The 20,000-nt window shown below is 32.7% G+C and overlaps 3 protein-coding genes across 4 annotated transcripts in view; all 3 read right to left on the bottom strand.

Moving 5' to 3' along the window:
• Window positions 1-2,756, bottom strand: part of LOC130824248 (abscisic acid 8'-hydroxylase 4) — a 12,042-nt gene extending 9,286 nt beyond the window's left edge. Inside the window, exons 1-3 of one of the 2 annotated variants that reach the window (XR_009046692.1) lie at window positions 2,458-2,746; window positions 1,319-1,640; window positions 669-818 (exon numbers count right to left, since the gene is read on the bottom strand). Coding sequence is in view for 1 of the 2 variants with exons in the window: in XM_057689173.1 (XP_057545156.1) it covers window positions 669-818; window positions 1,319-1,640; window positions 2,458-2,672 (687 nt within the window). In the remaining variant the exon portion in view is untranslated. Of the gene's footprint in view, window positions 1-668; window positions 819-1,318; window positions 1,641-2,457 lie in introns of both variants that reach the window. The other variant, XM_057689173.1, reaches the window with a different exon arrangement.
• Window positions 2,757-6,830: 4,074 nt separating this feature from the next.
• On the bottom strand, window positions 6,831-7,324 carry LOC130823286 (uncharacterized). The gene is made up of 2 exons (XM_057687908.1): window positions 7,208-7,324; window positions 6,831-7,049 (listed from the first exon to the last, which is right to left on the bottom strand). The coding sequence occupies exons 1-2, from the start codon at window positions 7,322-7,324 to the stop codon at window positions 6,831-6,833; spliced, it is 336 nt and encodes a 111-aa protein (XP_057543891.1).
• Window positions 7,325-18,586: 11,262 nt separating this feature from the next.
• Window positions 18,587-19,066, bottom strand: LOC130823285 (pentatricopeptide repeat-containing protein At5g46100-like). The gene is made up of 2 exons (XM_057687907.1): window positions 18,784-19,066; window positions 18,587-18,708 (listed from the first exon to the last, which is right to left on the bottom strand). The coding sequence occupies exons 1-2, from the start codon at window positions 19,064-19,066 to the stop codon at window positions 18,587-18,589; spliced, it is 405 nt and encodes a 134-aa protein (XP_057543890.1).
• Window positions 19,067-20,000: the final 934 nt, after the last annotated feature.

Raw genomic sequence — 20,000 nt, 5'->3', positions numbered from 1 at the left:
TTTCATACTATTCAAATCACTATTTTGGCTTTAAATATATTCTTTCACTTGTACATATGAAAAATAATAAATTAAATATTATTATATAATACTATAATATTATATAAAAATACATTAAGATAAATCAAATAAGATTTTAATTAAGCATATTTTTCTTATATATAAAAAATATAAAGTAAAATAATATTAATTGTTAATCGTTAGTACCATGTAAGTGTAGAACTAATTTGTGAAGTGTGCATAGTTTATCAAAAATTTTTAATTCCTTTTTAATTATAAAATGAGGAGAAGAACACTATTAAAACTATTATTCAACACATTAGTCCCATTTAGTTTTTCACACTTGCTGATTTAATATTTTAACTGTTAATATATCTAATTATTCTTAATTAAAAATTATCAAAAGTTAATAATCATAATAATTCTTGTATTGAGAAGAATGAAACAAGATCTCACAAACTATATTTTAACTTAAAAATAAAGAATAAAATACAAATTAAAAGTGATTAGAGAATAATAACAAAAATAAATAAGACTAATAAATAGAATAAGAGAGACTACAATTTTATCCACGTGTATGCACTCATCGAATATGTGTCCTATTTAGAGAGAAAAAAAATGAAGAAAAAAAAGTGAAAGGCCACAATAAGGAAGGTCAGAAAACTTACCATAACAGAGTTGAAGTAACAAGTGCCAGGTATCATTGTTGGGAAAGAATTGTAACCCTTGTCCAAAGTGATGTAATTTTCCTTTAGTACTTTGATATAGTAACTGTCCAGCTCACCGAATATTGATAGAACAGCTACGTCGAAAGTGAACTGAAAACCAATCATATTTCATCACCCATCAACATTATTAACTTGAGCATTATTCTAGAATCTACATTTTACCAACCTTGAAAAAACATTTAATATCCACTAAGGCACTGATCATCATCAACTTATCTTTATAGAGAAGATATTTGATGATAAATAAAAAAATTAGAATAAATTTTATAATTAAAAGTAAAAGTTAAAATATGTTAATGAGATTAAAAAATAAATATAAATTATTTAAATATAAAAATAATAGACAGAACCAGTAATTGAAAAATTATTTATACATGCCTATTGTTAATTAACTTGTTAACTTAATAGAAGATGAACATCTAAACCATTCGTTATATTCAAAAAAAAAAAAAAGCTGTAAATTTCTATATGTATTGATTTTATATTATATGTCTAAAAGTTATCTTGTTCATATCATGAAAATCATGAAATATTCGACCATTTATTATATATCTTAAAACAATTTTAAATTATAATAATTAAATTTTTACCTTCTTCAATTCGTAAAAAACATGAATAATTTGACCATTGGCCCACGAATCTAAAGTAGATTTGGCAATGACTTGAACGTCGGGGATAAGGGGTTTAATAGTATCTAGTGAAAGTGACGTTTGAACCAACTTCCTTATTTGAGCATGATAAGAACCTTGTTGAAAGAAAATTGCCAATGAACCTATCAATCTTTCCTTGCTCTTCGGGTACGTTGGTTTGAACAAATTTGCCTTTGCCATCAGAACAAATTTAACGGCCTCCGGACTCGCTACCATTATGCATGGGCACCCTAATATGTGGGTCTTGAATATGTCCCCGTACCTATTATTTTATAATTAATCAATACAATATACCCCATGTGAGCTTCATTCTTATATTAAAGCTTGATATGACTAATCTTTTATATTTGTTCTTATTTTCTCTCCTTTTCGAAAACCTCATCAACGTTTTGTAATTTATCAATTAAATTCCTTATAATAATAACACTTTTTGTAACATAGTAAATGGATTGAGTTTAATAAATTTGATTTATATATTACTAAAAAGAATTCAAATATTTATTTAGACAGCTAGTCTTCTAATATTTATTTAGACAGCTAGTCTTCTAAGTAACCGTCTCATGTTTTTTATGTACAGCCTATTAAAACTTAATTAAACTGAATAATGATAATGGGCTGACTAAATTAAGGAGGGTCACTCAAAAAGACCGTCTCTCACAGTCACTCAAACAGATCGTCCCTCACAAAAATTTATGCTATTTATAACAATAGAAGGATAATATAAGTGAATGAGAAGATAAGAAGTAATCGAGACATTTTGATATGTGAATATAAAAGGACTCAAAATAGTAGTGAAAAAAAAATGAATGAAATAATGAGATTAAGTATGTAAACATATACCAAAAAAAATATAAACCCATATTGAAATATATTTTATAGTAAAATTATCAAATTATTTTAACAAATATTAATTTAAGGTAAACATATCAAAACCGTCAAAATAAAGAAAGTAAGACTTCCTACATCTTAATGCATCTAAAATTATGCTCATGAAAATATTTGTGCTTGTTAATTATTTCACAAGCAAAAACTGTGAGACCATTTTAAGTGCTGCTTTTTATGTGATCATAACATAATACCTTTTTTGTCTAGAAGTGAAAAATTGTTGAGGATTTTGAGAGAAAAGCTGCAGAGTTTCTCCAATATAAGGCCAGCCCAATGAACCAGGAGGAAGCTTAGCTCCATATTTAGCATATACTCTCCGGTGATTAAGTTTCTTCATTAACAATAACCCATATCTAATTACAATTATAATCATTGCATAAAGCAAAAAATCACCAAATATAGAGCCCATTTCTTCCTCTCTTTGAAAACACAAAATTAAAATGAAAAAGAAGCAAAAACTACTCAACTCAACTATTTTGAGGTTATTGTTTTTGTAGATGGCAAGAATAGAAAGAATAGGGGAATTTATAGAGGGGAAGAAGAGCATGAGGTGGATTATCTCGGGCCAGCCCAATGGGCCCATGTAAACGTACAAGGCTTTTCTGTTTACGATTTGGTGGGACACAATAGGGTTTTACCGGAAATTTTAAAATCAATATGTAAAAAAATAAAAAAATTAACAAAATAATATAAGTTTTAAACTTATTCCAAAAGTAAGCGTGAAATTTTCAAATCTGAGGTTTAGGGTTGTACGCAGTTACTAACTCCGAATAAGTTAAAAAAGACAAAATAGTTGTTCGCTGTTACTAACAGCGAACAGCTACAGTGTCCTGTTTTGAGGAGCAACAGGTCAAAATAGGACATTGTAGTAACAACAAACAGCTACAGTGTCCTGTTTTGACCTGTTGCTCCACAAAACAGGACATTGTAGCTGTTCACTATTAGTAACAGCGAACAACTATTTTGTCTTTTTTGACCTATTCGCAGTTAGTAACTGGCCCCAAATCTCAGATTTGAGAATTTCACGCTTACTTTTGGAATAAATTTGAAACTTAGATTATTTTATTAATTTTTTTTTTATTTTTTCACTTATTGATTTCAAATTTTCGTTTTACCAAGCCAGCTGTAAGCAGTTTCCATAAGGTATTAAAGTTCAAGGGTATGTATTTTTGCTAATGGAATTGCTTTCTATTTTCCTTTTCACTAATTAAAGATGTATCATTAGGAGTTGTGTTACTAACTTTTAATTAGAGGGGACTCCTTAGTTTTGTATTTGTGTGCAACTGAATTTGGAAATATTAAAAGGTATTAATCATTAGTTCACTTTCTTTTACTATGTTTAGCATGTGCTTTATTATTACATAATCACAACTTAGTTATATTTATGACTAGGATCCTACTAACAAATATTTTCGGGTGTTTATTTACAAGGATATTATTTAATTTAAATTTAAAAAATGTAGAATATTTATATCATAAATTATATAAAGATAACTATATTTCCTAAAATAATATTTAATTGAAATTTATCAGTAAATTACGTATTAAAATCATATAATTATTCTTATTGACGAACGAATTTATAGATATTCATTAGTTTTAAATTTACCTTGTGATTATAATTCGCTAATTTATGATATTTGCCCATACATATATAACTAGTGGATATTTTCTTTTATTAATAAGAACTTTTTTAAATATAAGAAATATTTTCGTTTATTCATATTGTTAAAAAAATGACTAATCAAAGAAAAAAATATTAATTTTGAAATGTGATTGCATGAGAAATAGTTTATAAAGAACTTATGAAAATTAATGTATTGTTTGGGATTTGGACAATTTTCGGACAATCTTCAAAACTCTTAGCATAATAAGTAGATATATTACATTACATTATTTGAATTTTACAAGGATAACTAATAATTGACTATGATAATAATTCAACAGGTCAATAATATAAGTAATTCAAAGGAATTGCATTAAGTTATAAATGTCCAATTGAATTTGTATTATTTTCTACTTTGAGTAGTTTCACTTAATTTGTATTATTTTTATTTTTGGACAATGGCCCATCACTTTCTTTTAATCTCATTCATACATTTTAACTCTTTTTTAATTTTATCTACATAATTCATTCTCACTATTTATTTATTACCATTTTTTTAAAATATATGAATTTTTTTTATGGAATTCAAAGAGCAGAGAGTAGTATAGTAATAGTAATTAGGTATACACACGCCACCGAGTTACTCCATAAAAAATTTTAAAACTTCTATGCATGAAACTCCACTCTTCTAGGTCCTAAAGTCTAGAGTATAAACCGACTAAGGTCAATAAAACAAACTACTTCCCTAGAATCATCATTGAACTTCGATTCTTGTTATTTTGACTAATTCAATTTTGATGATTTCCTCTAGATTTTTCTAAATTATTTAGTTAAGGTTTAAGATCTTTAGAATGCTTTTAAATAACAAATGTAATTATATGTATATGAATAGTTAAGAGTTATGGTTAGATTATAGGGATAAAATTTTAATGTTTTAGTGGTTGTAATTATTATTTGGCATCACGTCAAGGCCTATATAAAGAAATCTTGTATTCAAAATTTCATTTAACATACTACAAAATAATTTTTTTATTACTTTAATCTTCGTTGCTTATAAACCCTCTCCACTACTATTAATTTACTTTTATTTAAACATACAATTGGTTTCAATAGCCATACGTTCAAGACATTATGTAAATGCATGGCTTCTTTATCTTGTAGAAGTCAGACCCTCAAAAGTGGATATAACTCCTACTTTTTTTTTGAGAGAATTACGATTCAAGTATTGTCAAAATGAAGACTAGATTAAGGTTGAAATCACATTTTCTCATATTACTGGTGGCATATCACTAGATTAGGCTTCTCCCTCCACACAATAGATTGCAATCAACACAACGGATAAGGACACCTCGCTTTACTCACAAAAGGCCCTTTCCTCACCCACAATCAAGGTTCACGCCTTGATTATTGAATGACAATACAGAATTAGACTTCGTTTCACTCACAAAATCAGATTAGTACACAAGACCAATAACTGCAATCTTGGAGAATTCTTAACTGAATTATTTCTGAAATTTTATTAAAAACAAGACGTGTGTTTACAATGAAAGGAGATGCCTATTTATAGATTTCTAATAGAGGAGAAGGCAGGGCAGGGAAGGCGTGTCATAACAGCCTTCTTAACAACCTCCTAAAAATAGACAAAACACTTAACTAACTAACTAATTAACTGACTTTCATTACTCCTTGTTGCATGATTACTTCTTGTTGATTTGGTCTATGTGAGTGATGTGCAAGGTATGTCTTGGTCCTGTTGTGCTAGGCCCATGTAAAATAGCAATCAAATCCTCCTCTGCACTTAAGTTTGTTAAGTTGGTTAAATCTTGTGCTTGTATAATTGAACATGATCCTGTACTTGGATCATCCCCTCCTTCTTTGGACAGAATTTTCCTCAATTCTTGTTGATCTACATCTCCTCCCTAGTACTTGGCAAGGTCTCTTATGTTGAAAGTGCTGGAGATACCATAATCTGCTGGCAAGTTAAGTTTGTAAGCATTCTCCCTAATTTTCTGAATGATTTTGAAGAGTCCAGCAGCCCTTGGTAAGAGTTTATTCCTACTTTATGTTGGAAATCTGTCTTTCCTCAAGTGGAGCCACACCAAATCCCCTTCCTTTAAGCTTTTATGCTCTTTCAGTCCTCTGTTAGCTTTCTTCTGATACTTCTCATTTTCTGCGTTGATGTTATTATGTACTTGCTCATGAATTTCCTTAAGTAGTATAGCTTGTTGCTGGGCATCAACGTTTGTACTGTTAGTACCAAAAGACATCAATTAGTGTGATAAGCATAAGAGGATTAACACCATAGACACATTCAAAAGGAGAATATTTAGTAGTGTAGCTAGGACTTCTATTGTAGGCAAACTCTGCATGACACAACTTAAGGTCCCAATCCCTTGTGTTCTTGTTAACCAGTGTCCTTAAAATGACTCTAAGGGTCCTGTTTGTAACCTCAGTTTGCCCATCAGTCTCAGGATGGTATGATGTACTGAAAAGCAATTTTGTGTTCAACAGTCTCCATAAGGTGGTCCAAAATGAACTCAAGAATTTGCTATCCCTATGTGACACTATGGTCTTAGGCACCCCATGCAACCTCACAATCTCTGCAAACTACAACCTAGCTACTCTATGTGCATCATCTACCTTTTAATAGGCTATGAAGTGTGCCATTTTTGAGAACCTGTCAACCACCACCATGATGGCATCTTTCCCTCTTTGTGTCCTAGGTAGGGCTACTATAAAATCCATGCTAGTATGCTCCCATGGTCTAAGTGCAAATGGAATTGGTATGTATTCTCCCTTGTGAAATGTCAGTTTTTCTTTCATGCAAGTTTCACATCTTAAGATATGTTTACCCATAGTTCCCAACATTTTTGGCCAATAGAAATTTTGAGATAGCATATCTAAGGTCTTTTGTATAAAGTGCCCTCCCAAAGTGCCTTCATGTACTTCCTTCACCAACATTTATTGACAATCTGTGTAAATGACTTTAAAGTCAGGATCCTCTATGTACAGAGGTTTAATCATTTCAAACCCTATGAACTTGGACTCTAACAGTGCAGGCAATTGATATTTCCTATTTAGAGCATCAGCCACAATGTTTGTTTTACCAATCTTATATTTAGCCACAAAGTCAAAAGATTGTAGGAATTCCACCCACTTAGCATGCCTGTTATTCAATTTCTTTTGCGCATCAATTTATTTCAAGGACTAATGATTTGAATGCAAAATAAAAGGCTGGATTTTTAGATAAAGAGACCAATGTCCTAAAGCCCTAACCATAGCATAAAATTTCTTATCATAGGTTGAATAGTTTAACCTACAATGATTTAATTTTTCACTGAAATTGGTCTCTTAGATTGAGTCAAAACTGCCCCAATACCAACTCCACTAGCATTACACTCTGCCTCAAAGGGTTGAGTGAAATCTGGAAGCTTAAGCACAGGGGCCTGACACATAGCCCTCTTGACCTGTTCAAAAGCTTATTGTGCTTCACTAGTCCAAACAAAGCTTTCTTTCTTAGTGCACTCAGTGATGTGTGTCATGATAGTGCTGAAATTTTGTATAAACCTTCTGTAAAATGATGCTAACTCATGGAAAGACCTAGCCTGTGTAGCAGTGGTGGGTGTAGGCCAATCTCTAATAGCTTCTACCTTGCTTGGATCAGCCTTCACTCCTTGCTGATTAATAATGAATCCTAGAACCCTATTTCTATTTGTAAGCATTTACACTTCTCCTTCTTCCCATATAGCTTTTGTTTCCTCAAAACCTCCAAGACTTGTCTGAGGTGAGACATATGTTCAGAAAATGTTTTACTGTATATGAGTATGTCATCTAAGTAAACTACAACAAAGCTTCCCAAGAAAGGCTTTAAGACTTCATTCATAAGTCTCATGAATGTGCTAGGGGCTCCTGTGAGGCCAAAAGGCATCACAAGCCACTCATATAACCCATATTTGGTCTTAAAGGATGTTTTCCACTCATCCCTCTCTTTCATTCTGATCTGATGATATCCACTTCTCAAATCCAACTTGCTGAACCACTGTGTCCCAGCCAACTCATCAAGCATATCATCAATCCTTAGTATGGGAAACCTATATTTAATAGTGATCTTGTTAACACTCCTACTATCTATGGACATCCTCCAAGTTCCATCTTTTTTTGGCACTAAAAAGGTTGGCACAACACTTAGACTAAGGCTCTCCCTTACATACCCTTTGGCCATCAACTCACTGACCTGTCTTTGTAATTCTAAGGCTTCCTGTGGGTTAGTTCGATACACTGGTTTATTAGGGATCTGAGCTCCTAGAACCAAGTAAATTCGGTGTGCTATACCTCTCAAGGGTGATAGTCCCTCAGGTAATTCTTCAGGGAACACATCACTAAATTCTAGTAATAAAGCTTGAAGCTGTGAATTCTGAGGTTCATTATTCCCCTTTTCACATTCCTTACTGAACAGCAAATACATTCTTCCTTCTAGTAGTATTTCCCTTGTGCACTCTTTCTTGGTCACCAATTTTATCACCTTAGTATCTTTGGTAGGAGGTAAGGATCTATGTGGAGGTAGAGGCAAGAGGTCCTTAAGCTTCCCTTCATGCCTGATGGTATATATGTTGGAAAACCCATCATGAACAGAATTCAAATCATGTTGCCAAGGTCTGCCAACCAAAACATGGCATGCACTCATATCTAACACATCACATAGTATCTTATCTTGATATGATCCTATTGACAGATTTACTAAGTATTGTCTTTTGACAAAACCTTATGCCTTGTTATCTAGCCACCTCAATTTGTAGGGATTAGGGTGTTATTGGGTTTTCAATCCTGGTTCTTTAACTATTCCCTTGCTCACACAATTTGTCTCACTTCCTCCATTTATAATAGGTCACACACCTTCTTTTGAATTTTGCATTTAGTTTGGAATATGTTGTGGTTTGATATCTTGTTTTTAGGTGTAGTGTGAAAACTTCTTATCAGCAGTCTGTGATACTCTTCCTTAGGGTAAATTTGTTCCCTATCTTTTTCTGTTTCACTGTCCTTCTGATTTGGGTCAATCCTTTGGAGTGTTCCTAGTTTAGTTAGCATATATGAGCGATCTAATTCATCATTAGGAGTTGGTGGTAAGATCTCTTCTTCATGACCATCCTTATGTACTAACATTTCTCTAGGTCATGTTCTTTCATTGATCTCAACCTACTCAGTAGCTATGAAAGCCCTCCCATTAGGACACTCATTCTTATAATGACTAGTACTATGACACTTAAAGCACACAACATCCTTAACAGGTGTTAATACCTTATTCTTAGGGTTTGGTTTAGTGACCTCAGTCCTAGTTGTAAGTGCTGGTTGAAGGGTTTGCCCTGGTTTGTAATGTTCTGTAAGTTTTGTTGGCCTTCTTCTTAGCATACTTTTCATACACCCGTGCACTGCTGTAAGTAGTCTCAAAGGTCAGGTTCTGTAGGATTTCTAAGTTTTCCCTTAAATCTTCCCTCAATCCTCCAATGAATTTCCTTATTCTCATCTCTTCAGTTACATTAATCTCACACAGGATTGATAATCATTCCCATTCTTGGATGCACTCAGACACAGTCTTGGTTCCTTGCCTAAGTATGCTCCATTGAACAAATAGATTCTATTTATAAGTGGGAGGTACATACTTACGCCTCAAGTGTTTCTTTAATTTGGTCCATGTGTTGATTCTCTCCCTATTCTCCCTCCTTCTTTGTTTCTGCACCCCATCTAACCAGATGGCAGACAACTTCGTAAGTTTCATTTTTGCTATTTTGTGTTGTTGTTCCTCACTAGTGCCTTTAAACTCAAAATACCTTTCCAAACTAGCCTCCCATTCAATATACTCATCTGGGTTTTGTGATACACCATGGAATTCTGAGATTTCTAGCCTAAGGGTTTTGTCCTCTTGATTTCCATGCACATTCAGGGGAACTTGCTCCACATTCTGATTAGGTATTCTCAGATTGGCTACAGTTTGGGCTAATTGCTGCACCATGGCAGTCAAAGCCTTAATCCTTGCATCAGTATTCATATTCAATGCAAATGTAAAAATTCTTAACACATGCACACAACAAGAAAAGACCACAACATATGCACACAAACACTGAACACAAAACGAACAGAAAATCAATAAAACGCCCAACCCTTATCAAGAACCAGAAATTTAATGAACAACACGAACAAAAATATGAATTGGAATTCAGAATTGTACCTGAGTTTCCTTGCGATTTTAAAAATACCAACTAAAAAGTTACCTGTGTAATTTTTTGCCCTTCTGCTATTACCAACAAACCTGATTAAACGTTTCTGATCTTTGCCTTTTCGATTCCCTTGATCTCTACTCATGCTCTGATACCAAGTTGATCCAAGTATGAAGAGGCAAATGTTGTTGCTGATGATTTATCACAACGCTGCCTTTACACAATCATAGAAGACTCTTTCTGTGGACCTGTTCTTGGAGGCAACAGAACACAGATTGCAATCTTGAATGACAATACAGAATTAGACTTTGTTTCACTCAAAAAATCAGACCAGTACACATGACCAACAACTGCAATCTTGGAGAATTCTTGACTGAATTACTTCTGAAATTTTATTAAAAACAAAAGGTGTGTTTACAATGAAAGGAGAGGCTTATTTATAGATTTCTAATAGAGGAGAAGGCGGGGAAGGGAAGGCAGGGAAAGCGTGTCATAACGGCTTTCTTAACAACCTCCTAAAAATAGACAAAACACTTAACTAACTTTCATTACATATATGTGACTAAGCTTGCTATTGAAGGCTTGAGCTGGAATCTTGTCTTCTGTATTCTTGGATTCCTAATTGCATGATTACTCCTTGTTGATTTGGTCTATGTGAGTGATGTGCAAGGTATGTCTTGGTCCTATTGTGCTACGCCCATGTAAAACAGCAGTCAAATCCTACTCTGCACTTAAGTTGGTTAAGTTGGTTAAATCTTGTGCTTGTATAGTTGAACATGATCCTGTACTTGGATCAGGTTTGATTTGTTTGAATATTTGTAGTTTGCTTTTAGTATTAGCTTGTTTCAAGGTTTGGTTTGTTTGAACGGTTAGTTGATTTTGGTATTAATTTGTTTTAGGGTTTGATTTTGGTATTAGTTTATAGTTTGCTTGAATATTTCTTGCTTGAACAATTGATTTGTGAATAATTTTATGAGAAATGGAAGCATTTTTTGTTTTATACATGTTTTTCAATATTGATGCTCATTTAGTGTTGCTGTGCTATAGTTAGTTTTTTTGTTTTGCAAATATAAGTTCTCTATTTTTGTTTAATTAAGTTGATGTGGACACTTGGGAATGCTGGCATGGGAGCATTGCAGGTTCACTCATCATTTTATATAATTGAATTGTTAATGCCAAATAATACTGCCATTTTTTGGAGTCCTTCGAATCACAGTGATTACTAATTGATCATTTTTGTCTTTTGGATGAGATTGGTATGTTTTGTTGATAGCTACTTTTGGTTCTCGACTTTAAATTGTTTTTAATGGTCGTTCCATTATAGAGTGTTAATTTTTATTTAGTCATCTAAATCTAGATTGATTAGCACAAGTAGTACTTACTAATATTTGATTGGGAATATTCATGCATTTGAATTATGGATTCATTAATTAAAAGGTTTTGTAATATAATTTTAATACTAAATTGATGAGTTGTAATGAAGACCCATAATTAAAAAAATTTTTGAATGTAATTTTTTATTTAAATGGGCAAACTGTTTCTCGGCCACTAACTGCTACATTAGTGTTGCAACACCAGACAGTAGCTGTTGTGATCGGGATGCTGGTGTTGCGATGTGCTGTTTGTGTTTGTGTTGTGCACCAGCCTGCAGTTTGGGATCTCCCAGCCTGCTGCTTGCTGTATGTGTCTGTTGAGGCTGTTTTTGGGATCTGCTAGCCTGATGCTTGCTGTTTGCTGTTTGCTGTTTGCTGTTTGCCGTTTGCCTAGGGAGTGAAATGGGCAATATCTTGCTTTGATTCATACTGTTTATAAGAAGCTAAGAAAATGAGTGTAGAAAGAGCGAGTGAAATGGAGTAAAAAATCGGAGAAAAGATGAGTGATGATTAAACAAGTATTATAAGTATAGGAGTAGTACACTACATTTCTAATTATAATGGGAATATAGTGTTATATATTTTTGACAAGATCAGTGACTGCTTGCTGCTGGGTACAGGTCTCAAAATGCTTCGCCTGCTACCTTATCGTGGCTATGATCACTTGAATGAAAGCTGCTCTGTTTTGAATTGCCTTGGACAAACAAAACCTGCTCAGTTTTGAATTGCCTTGGACATACATTTTGTGTCTTTGAATGTATTAGCTATTAGATGCATTTGGATTTATTTTTGTATCTTTGGACTGTATTAGTAATGATGTGGCTTCTAAGTATTAGACTTGAGTTGTATTAATATGAGTTTTTTATAAAATTTATTTTGCCAATAATAATAATAATAATAATAATAATAATAATAATAGTATCTCCTTTTGAATGATGCTACAAATGATTTAGCATTGCTTTGGAACCCTTCCTAGAAGGTGGCCATAGTTTATGCTCATGATGGATTTGCATCATTGTTTCCACACTCTTGTATATGATTGTTCTCTTGATGAAATATAATCTTATTTCTCAAAAAAAAAAAAAAAAAAAAATAATAATAACAATAATAATAATTAAAAATAATTTACTGTCATAATTAGTTAAAATGTTAGTTATGTTCATTAGCCACGCTTATTTATGTGGGAAAGCAAAAGGAAAAATAATGATATGGAATTATGTAGCTACGCTTATCAAGTGAGGAAAGTTTCTAACACTTATAAGTGTGGTGGAAGGTGTTACCAGTCACGCTTATTAGCACCTTTAGCCACGCTTATTAAACATGCCTAAAAATTTACCAACACAAGTAGAGGCCACGCTTAATTAAGCGCGGCTAAATCTATCAGCCTCATATATAAGCCTGCCTAACTGCATTTTTAAGTGTGGGTAGGTGCAACTTATTTTGTAGTGAATGTAATGAAAGTGGTATATATGTAAATTTTTAAAATAATAACAAAGATTTAAAATATTATATGAATATAAAGTGTTCTTTTATCACAAAAATGACTAAACAATATACATAAGCAATTACATCTTTTTGTTTTTGGAAAGTTGTAAATTATTCGTATCTATGATTCGATTCTAAGAGCTATTTTCGATTAAAGTTAGAATCACAATTTTAACAATCTTGATTATACTCCCTTCGTTTCTTAATGAAATTCCAACAAAGAATGTTCACCAAGTAAGGAAAATAGAATCTTTTAAATAGTAAAAATATATTTTTTTATCGAATATTAAATTTGATGGAGGAAAAGTGGCGACTATAAAAATTAAAAAAAATATTAAAAAAATTTAGTTGAAAAAAAATGAGGACTATAACTAGTAATAGCCACGGAGCAGGTTAGCCGGAACCAAACCAGTCCCGAACCGCTTGAAACCGCCTCGGAACCAAAACCGTTCGCGACAAGTTCCGAACCGGCCCAAACCGCCGGAAAAGAGTTGCTAGAACCGTGAAACCGCCGAAAAAAACCGCTTGAACCGAACCAAAGAATCGCGGGCTGGTTCACCCGTTTCGAACAGCCAAACAGTTCCTTGGAACCGGAATCGAGCAGTTCACCCGGCCCAATGGTTCTTTGGAATCGGTCAAAAACTAACCGTTGGGGATTTTTTGTATAAATACACCACACTTTCAATCATTTTCATTCACAATTCATCTCTTCTCCTACTCTCTCTACTTAATTACAAATTACGTAATTATTCTTTTAATTACATAATTAGTCTTTTAATTATTTCTTAATTACATAATTAGTCTTTAATTATTTATTTATTAATTCCATTATTATTTCAATATTATCATGTCTTCTTTTTTGAAAAAAGCCTCTAAAAAGTTACTAAAGTGACAAAATCATTGGGAGGTTCTAGCTCCATAAGAAAGGTCACTTCAAATCTGTCGATAACAACAACTTCGGTTAGTAATTATAATTTTAAACCAAATTATCCAGAAGGGTACGACAAGTTATTACAGGATTATACAGAAGAAGTGGAAAGAGAAATACGTATTGACGAAGAAGAAGAACAAGAAGAACAAGAAGAAGAACCAATGACCCATATTGAGATACATAGATCTCGACAGTCATCAACGAGATCACATGAAGAACAACAACAACAACAACAACAACAACAACAAAGACAAACTGGTGGTAAACTAGTCAATTTCCAAAGTATTGGTTAGTTTTATAATTTTATTCTTCAAATTGATTAAATTTTAAATTATTATTTATTTATATATTGCGGTAAACCAGTAAGACAACCTTTTCCGTCAATGCCACCTCCTAGTGGTAGAGCTATTTCACATGTGTGGTCGTATTTTACAAAAGAACCAACCGAAAATCCGAATGTTTTCTTATGCACTTGTCAAATTTGTGAAAGTCAAGGGGTAAAGCCCTTAGTTTCATACAATTTCAGCAGAGGTCAACACTTTTTAAGTTTTTATAAATACATGATATTTATATTTTGTAAATCAAGAATGTATTAAAAATTCATTTATTGTGAATACGTGTTAGGTGGTGGTACGGGATCTTTTAACAAACATATGGCAAAGAAGCATGGAATTACAAAACAAACTCATGCAGAAAGCGGCAGCGGGACCATAAGTGGAAGCTGACAGTGGGACATTCCCGGCAGAGGTATGCCTTATAAATATAATCGTAATGATATGATTGATGAATTTTCTAAATATGTAATTTGTGATGAATTTCCATTTAACCATGGTGAAAGTAAGGCATGCGAGTATTACACTAGAAAAACTTTACAACCACAATATAGAGTAATCTCTAGGAACACTCTTAAACGACGCACAGTAAAATTATATGAATCAAAGCGCTATGAATTAGTAGAAATGTTTAAATCTTTTAATGGTAGGGTTAGCATAACAACTGATATTTGGTCTGTTCCTCCACATTTAGAACCTTGTATGTGTGTAACTCCACATTGGATAGATCAAAATTGGATTATTCAAAAAAGAATAATTGCTTTTGAGGTAATGCTCGAAAGACATACGGGTGAAAACATAAAATACAGATTAATAGAGATATGTGAAGAATGAAACTTGTTAGATAAGATATTTTGTTGTTCTACCGGTAATGCAACCGCCAACATTAATTGCATCGAACTTTTATATAACGAACCTGAACTTTTGGTTTTATCCTTGGTGGTAGATTATTACACGTACGTTGTTATACTCATATAGTTAACTTATCTTGCCAAGTAGGTATTAGACAACTAAGTGATTTATTAGATCTCATTAGAGACATAGTGAAGTGGCTTAGAGTTAGACAAGTAAAGAGAAGATATAAGCAATTATGTGACCATTATCAACTAAAAAAGTGTATTAGTCATTAGATACTCCTACACGTTGGGGCTCAACCCATGATTTATTAAAAAAGGCTATTGCTTATCGTCCGGTTATAACACAACTGTAGTGAGTGTACAAATAGCCGTATAAGTGATGAAACATGGGAACTAGCTATAGGCGTACAAAAAATATTAGAAGCGTATGTCCACGCAACTAAGATTTTTTTGATGTTTACAAACCAAACGTCCACTTAGTAATAAGTGAATATATTACTATTTTTTATCATCTTTTTAAACATTCGCATGATGATACTAATATTTTTATAAAGTCGAGTCTTGCATATATGATGGACAAGTAGAAGATGTATTTTACTGATTTTCCTTTTATTTATAGAATTGCATGTTTTAAGACAGAAATCCTTACTAAAGTAATTGGATTTTACTACCAATCATTAGATCGCTCGCCTAGTGATGTACATAATTATGTTGGTAATTGTAAAAAACTTTTAACAGAACTTTATGATTACTTTTCTATTGTATATAACCTAAGTCGTGATACGTCTAGGCGTGCTGGCGTCGCGGCACGTCCCACTTATTATAATCCCGTAATAGCTAACATAATAAGCCAAGATGATAGTTTTGTAGGACCATCGTCTTCCTCACCCTCCACTTCATATTTAGAATTAGATAAATATCTTAAACATCACTTTGAAATTGACCAAGGTAACTATAATATTTTAGAACGGTGGAAAGAAAAATCCATAAAATTTTCCTTATTATCGAGAATTGCAAAGGATATCCTTGCAATTCCTGCTTCTACGATTGCGTTGGAGTCTGCTTTAGTGCAGGTAGAAGAGTTCTAGACGAAAAGAGATCTTGTCTTACTCCACATACTATTCAAATATGTATTTGCAAGAAAGATTGGGATCAAGCGGAGCTCCGAACACAAGGACTCAAGAACATTGATGATCAAAACGATGATGATCCATGTATACGTGGGCTTTGATTCCTTCGGGATATGTAGGCAGCTTAGTATTCCTTCGAGTACTAGGTTCAAGTCCATTTTCTCCCTCTTTTTTTATTAATCATCTTTATCGTTTCTTATTAATTTATTTTTTTTCCTTCTTTTTAGTAAATATTTTAATAATGATGACAAGTAATGAATTTCGCTAATAATCAAGAAATCATCAAAGGTACGTTCGCATTATTATAGTATTTTTATATTATATTTAAAGGAAAAATAAGAATGGAACCAATGGTTCGACCCGCCTGACCCGGGAGTTGGAACCGCCAAGGAACCGTTTGGAATCGCCCGGAACCGGAACCGGATGGAACCGAAACGAAACCGACCCAACCTTGACCGTGGCCATCACTGTCTATAACTAATAAAAAAATTAAATCCTTAAACTTCGCCACCCTTTTCATTTTATCGCACCCCTATTTTAATGAAATGACGATAATGCCCTTGGAGTGAAAATTTCTATAAATCACTCCAATCACACTCATTAACACTTTTATCACTCGAAAAACACCTAATCAAAACTTAAAAATTTGTAGAGCTAAAGCGAAGGAAAACAAAACGTGAAGAACAAATCGAGGTAAATTTTAATCGAATTTCCTATGTAAATTAAAATTTTTTTTTAAAAAAAGGAAGAACTAGTCGCACAAAACGTGTGACTTGCAATTTTTTTTTTAATTTAAATATATGCGATTTATGTTATTAATTAGTAATAATTAATATTTATGTTATTAAATTATATTTGTAATAATAATTAATTTAATATTTTTTTAATTAATAATAATTAATGTTTATGCTCATAAATTATGTTTGTTAATTAGTTATTATTATTATTATTATTATTTTTTAAAATTAATTATAATGATAATAATAATAATAAAATTATATTAATAATTATTAAATAATATAATATATTATTTAAATGTTTGATAATTAGTTCTTGTTTATTAGTTATTGTTAAATGTTTATTATTTGTAATAATTTTTATTTGTTATTATTTGTAATAATAATTAATTTAACGGATATTTCATGATATACCACTGAGTTTCTTCGAAATTCACCATATACCACACGAAATGTTTTATTTCACCATATACCATTGAGTTTATGTCCGTTAGCACATAATACCATTAATGACAACTGCCATTAGTGTGTCGTTTGTTGTAAATTAATAATTCACCATATACCATTTACTTTTTTATATTTGCGTCAAATACCATATTTGAGAATGACGATGGGACCTTCCCCGAGAGATGGTTATGTGAAAGATTGAGGGTTTCCATGTTTATCAGTTTGACAAGATCTTGTGGGATTGGACCAGAAATATTGTTGCATCAATTGCTTTGTTTGACAAGAACACAGTTCAATGCTTCTATCCAGCACCATCAAGAGAGACCCAGGAGATTCTTACAGCGCTACCAATTGGAATAGGAGTCATCTGTAGTATGCTATTTGTAGCTTTTCCCAGACAGCGCCATGGAATCGGTTTTCCCCTAACCACTAACTGATGACTTCTATGTCTTATACATGTTCTGCCTTGAATATATCCCAACTTTTAACATCCGCAATACACAAAATATGCACTGTATTTAACCCCACCTCATTGTTTCCATGGACTCCAAATAGCCAAATAAATTAGTTCATTATACTATGGAGTGCATGTTGTGCAATAAACATCATCAAACAAAAATGGTCAAAGAAACATAAAGCCAAGATAAAGCACAACCCTAACTAGGAAACAGCTAAACTATAGCCCATGTAAAAAGTCATACTCCGATGATATAGCCCCATTGACCAAAATAATGTGAGATTTTCGAAGTCAATGAGGTAATCTTATAGTCACGGAGGGATTAGATCATTGTCATCGAATTTCCACAGAAAAAGATGACAGGTTGTACCTTGATGAAAGATACTAGGAGACTGACAATGACATGAACTTCAAAAATTTTAACACTGCATTCGTACTTATAGAATGAAGACGTAACCAGACAACTGAAAGCCAAACAAATTCGTACTTCAAAACCCACTGTTAATTTTAGAGGTATTACTTCTAGTTCTAATGCATTAATGGGTATAGAGAAACAAATGCAAAGATGTATATTTACAATCTTACTCAATGTAATAGTTTAAAGAAGAAAATGAAAAAGAGATTTAATTGAAACAAACGAGCAAAGGTAAACAGCAATCGGTATAGCAGTAGCATGTGACAGAAGAGAATAATTGACATGAACTCAAACCTGCCAAATTCTTGAGCAACTATCATCTCATTCTTTTTATAGGACTTTTAAGACAACTTCTGAAACTCATTAATAGTCTGTGCCAACTGCATATGAAAGTTTTCAATAGATTCCGAAGTCTTTTTTTGATCAAGAAAACCTCGCAATATAGCCTTCCATATCTCCTCATCTGGATGACAACCATCACAAACCATCTCATCAAGAGTGCGTTAAGCTTTAAGTAAGTCTCCTTTCTTGCAAAAACCTTTGACAAGGGAGTGAAAAACTTCAGGTTCAACCGTAAGGCCTCTGGTTCTCATACTCAGATACAAATAAAAAGCCCGGTTAAGATCACTCTCAGAAAGTCCTTGTATGACAACATTATGCACTTTAATATGAGTGCTCCAAGTTAATCTATTGGGTGAGATTCCAGCAAGAACCATTTCATCAAGAAAGTTGGCAGCCTCTTGACACTTACTCAAGTCAACGAAACCATTAATGATCTTATTATAAAGTGGCACATCCGGTTTCAGGCCTTGAAGTTTCATCCTATCAAAAATCTTTAAGGCTTCGCAGAGCTTTCCATCCTTACAAAGTCCATAAATCAAATGCCCACCTTTAGTTATGGCGTCTGTTTTGGAACAATTTGGTTATAAACCCACAACTGTGGCAAAATTTTATGACCTTTTGATGAGGGTTTATGCTGATAATAAGAAATTCCATGATGCACTTAAGGTGTTTGATTATATGACTGAGAGAAAGTTTTTGGTTGAGGAAAAGAGTTGTATGGTTTGCTTGGTTGCGCTGAAGAATTCCAAGATGGAGGATGTGCTCGATTTTCAGATTGATGAAATTTGACAAGGACGCAGGCAACTCACCGTGGGATTGAATGGAGAAAAAGAAAGATGGAGGATCAATTTTTTGAAGAAATACGTTGTGTTTGGGGAAGTCAAGCCTAACAATGGCGCCAGTTGAATGCGTAAGGGCATACTGGTAATTTACCACAAACGGCACACTGACGACAGTTGTCATTAATGGTATTTTGTGCTAACGGACGTAAACTCAATGGTATATGGTGAATTAAAACATTTCGTGTGGTATATGGTGAATTTCGAAGAAACTCAGTGGTATATCATGAAATATCCGTTAATTTAATATTGTTTTTAAATGTTTATTAGTTATTCTGAAATGTTTATTAAATTAATCATGAATTAATTTTTGAAATTATTTTTATTTGGTATTAATGTAGTTAACTTAACGTAATATTTGATTATTTTAATTTATTATTAATAGTTAATTATATTATTAAAAATTATATTAAATGGCTGGCAACCAAGGAAGAGGAAAAGGTTTTTTTAGAAACTTGTTGAGCGGATATAGTTCTAGGCCTACCATACTAAGAGGGGACCTTTATGAGAGCGGGATAACGGGTTCTACTAGGCGGGTTAGGCAGGAATAGGCAGCCAGAAATAGTCAAGCCCA

The sequence above is a fragment of the Amaranthus tricolor genome, chromosome 9 (assembly GCF_026212465.1).
Source record: "Amaranthus tricolor cultivar Red isolate AtriRed21 chromosome 9, ASM2621246v1, whole genome shotgun sequence".
NCBI classification, from domain to species: Eukaryota; Viridiplantae; Streptophyta; class Magnoliopsida; order Caryophyllales; family Amaranthaceae; genus Amaranthus; species Amaranthus tricolor.
Note: the sequence above shows the minus strand (reverse complement) of the source record. Positions and strands in the feature narration are given on the sequence as shown.

Coding starts and splice junctions, on each gene's coding strand:
- LOC130823286 (XM_057687908.1), bottom strand. CDS start 7,324: ATGTGTCAGGCCCCTGTGCTTAAGCTTCCAGATTTCACTCAACCCTTT. Junction 7,050..7,207: donor AATCTAAGAGACCAATTTCA/GTGAAAAATTAA, acceptor GATGCGCAAAAG/AAATTGAATAACAGGCATGC.
- LOC130823285 (XM_057687907.1), bottom strand. CDS start 19,066: ATGAAACTTCAAGGCCTGAAACCGGATGTGCCACTTTATAATAAGATC. Junction 18,709..18,783: donor TTTTCACTCCCTTGTCAAAG/GTTTTTGCAAGA, acceptor GTTGTCATCCAG/ATGAGGAGATATGGAAGGCT.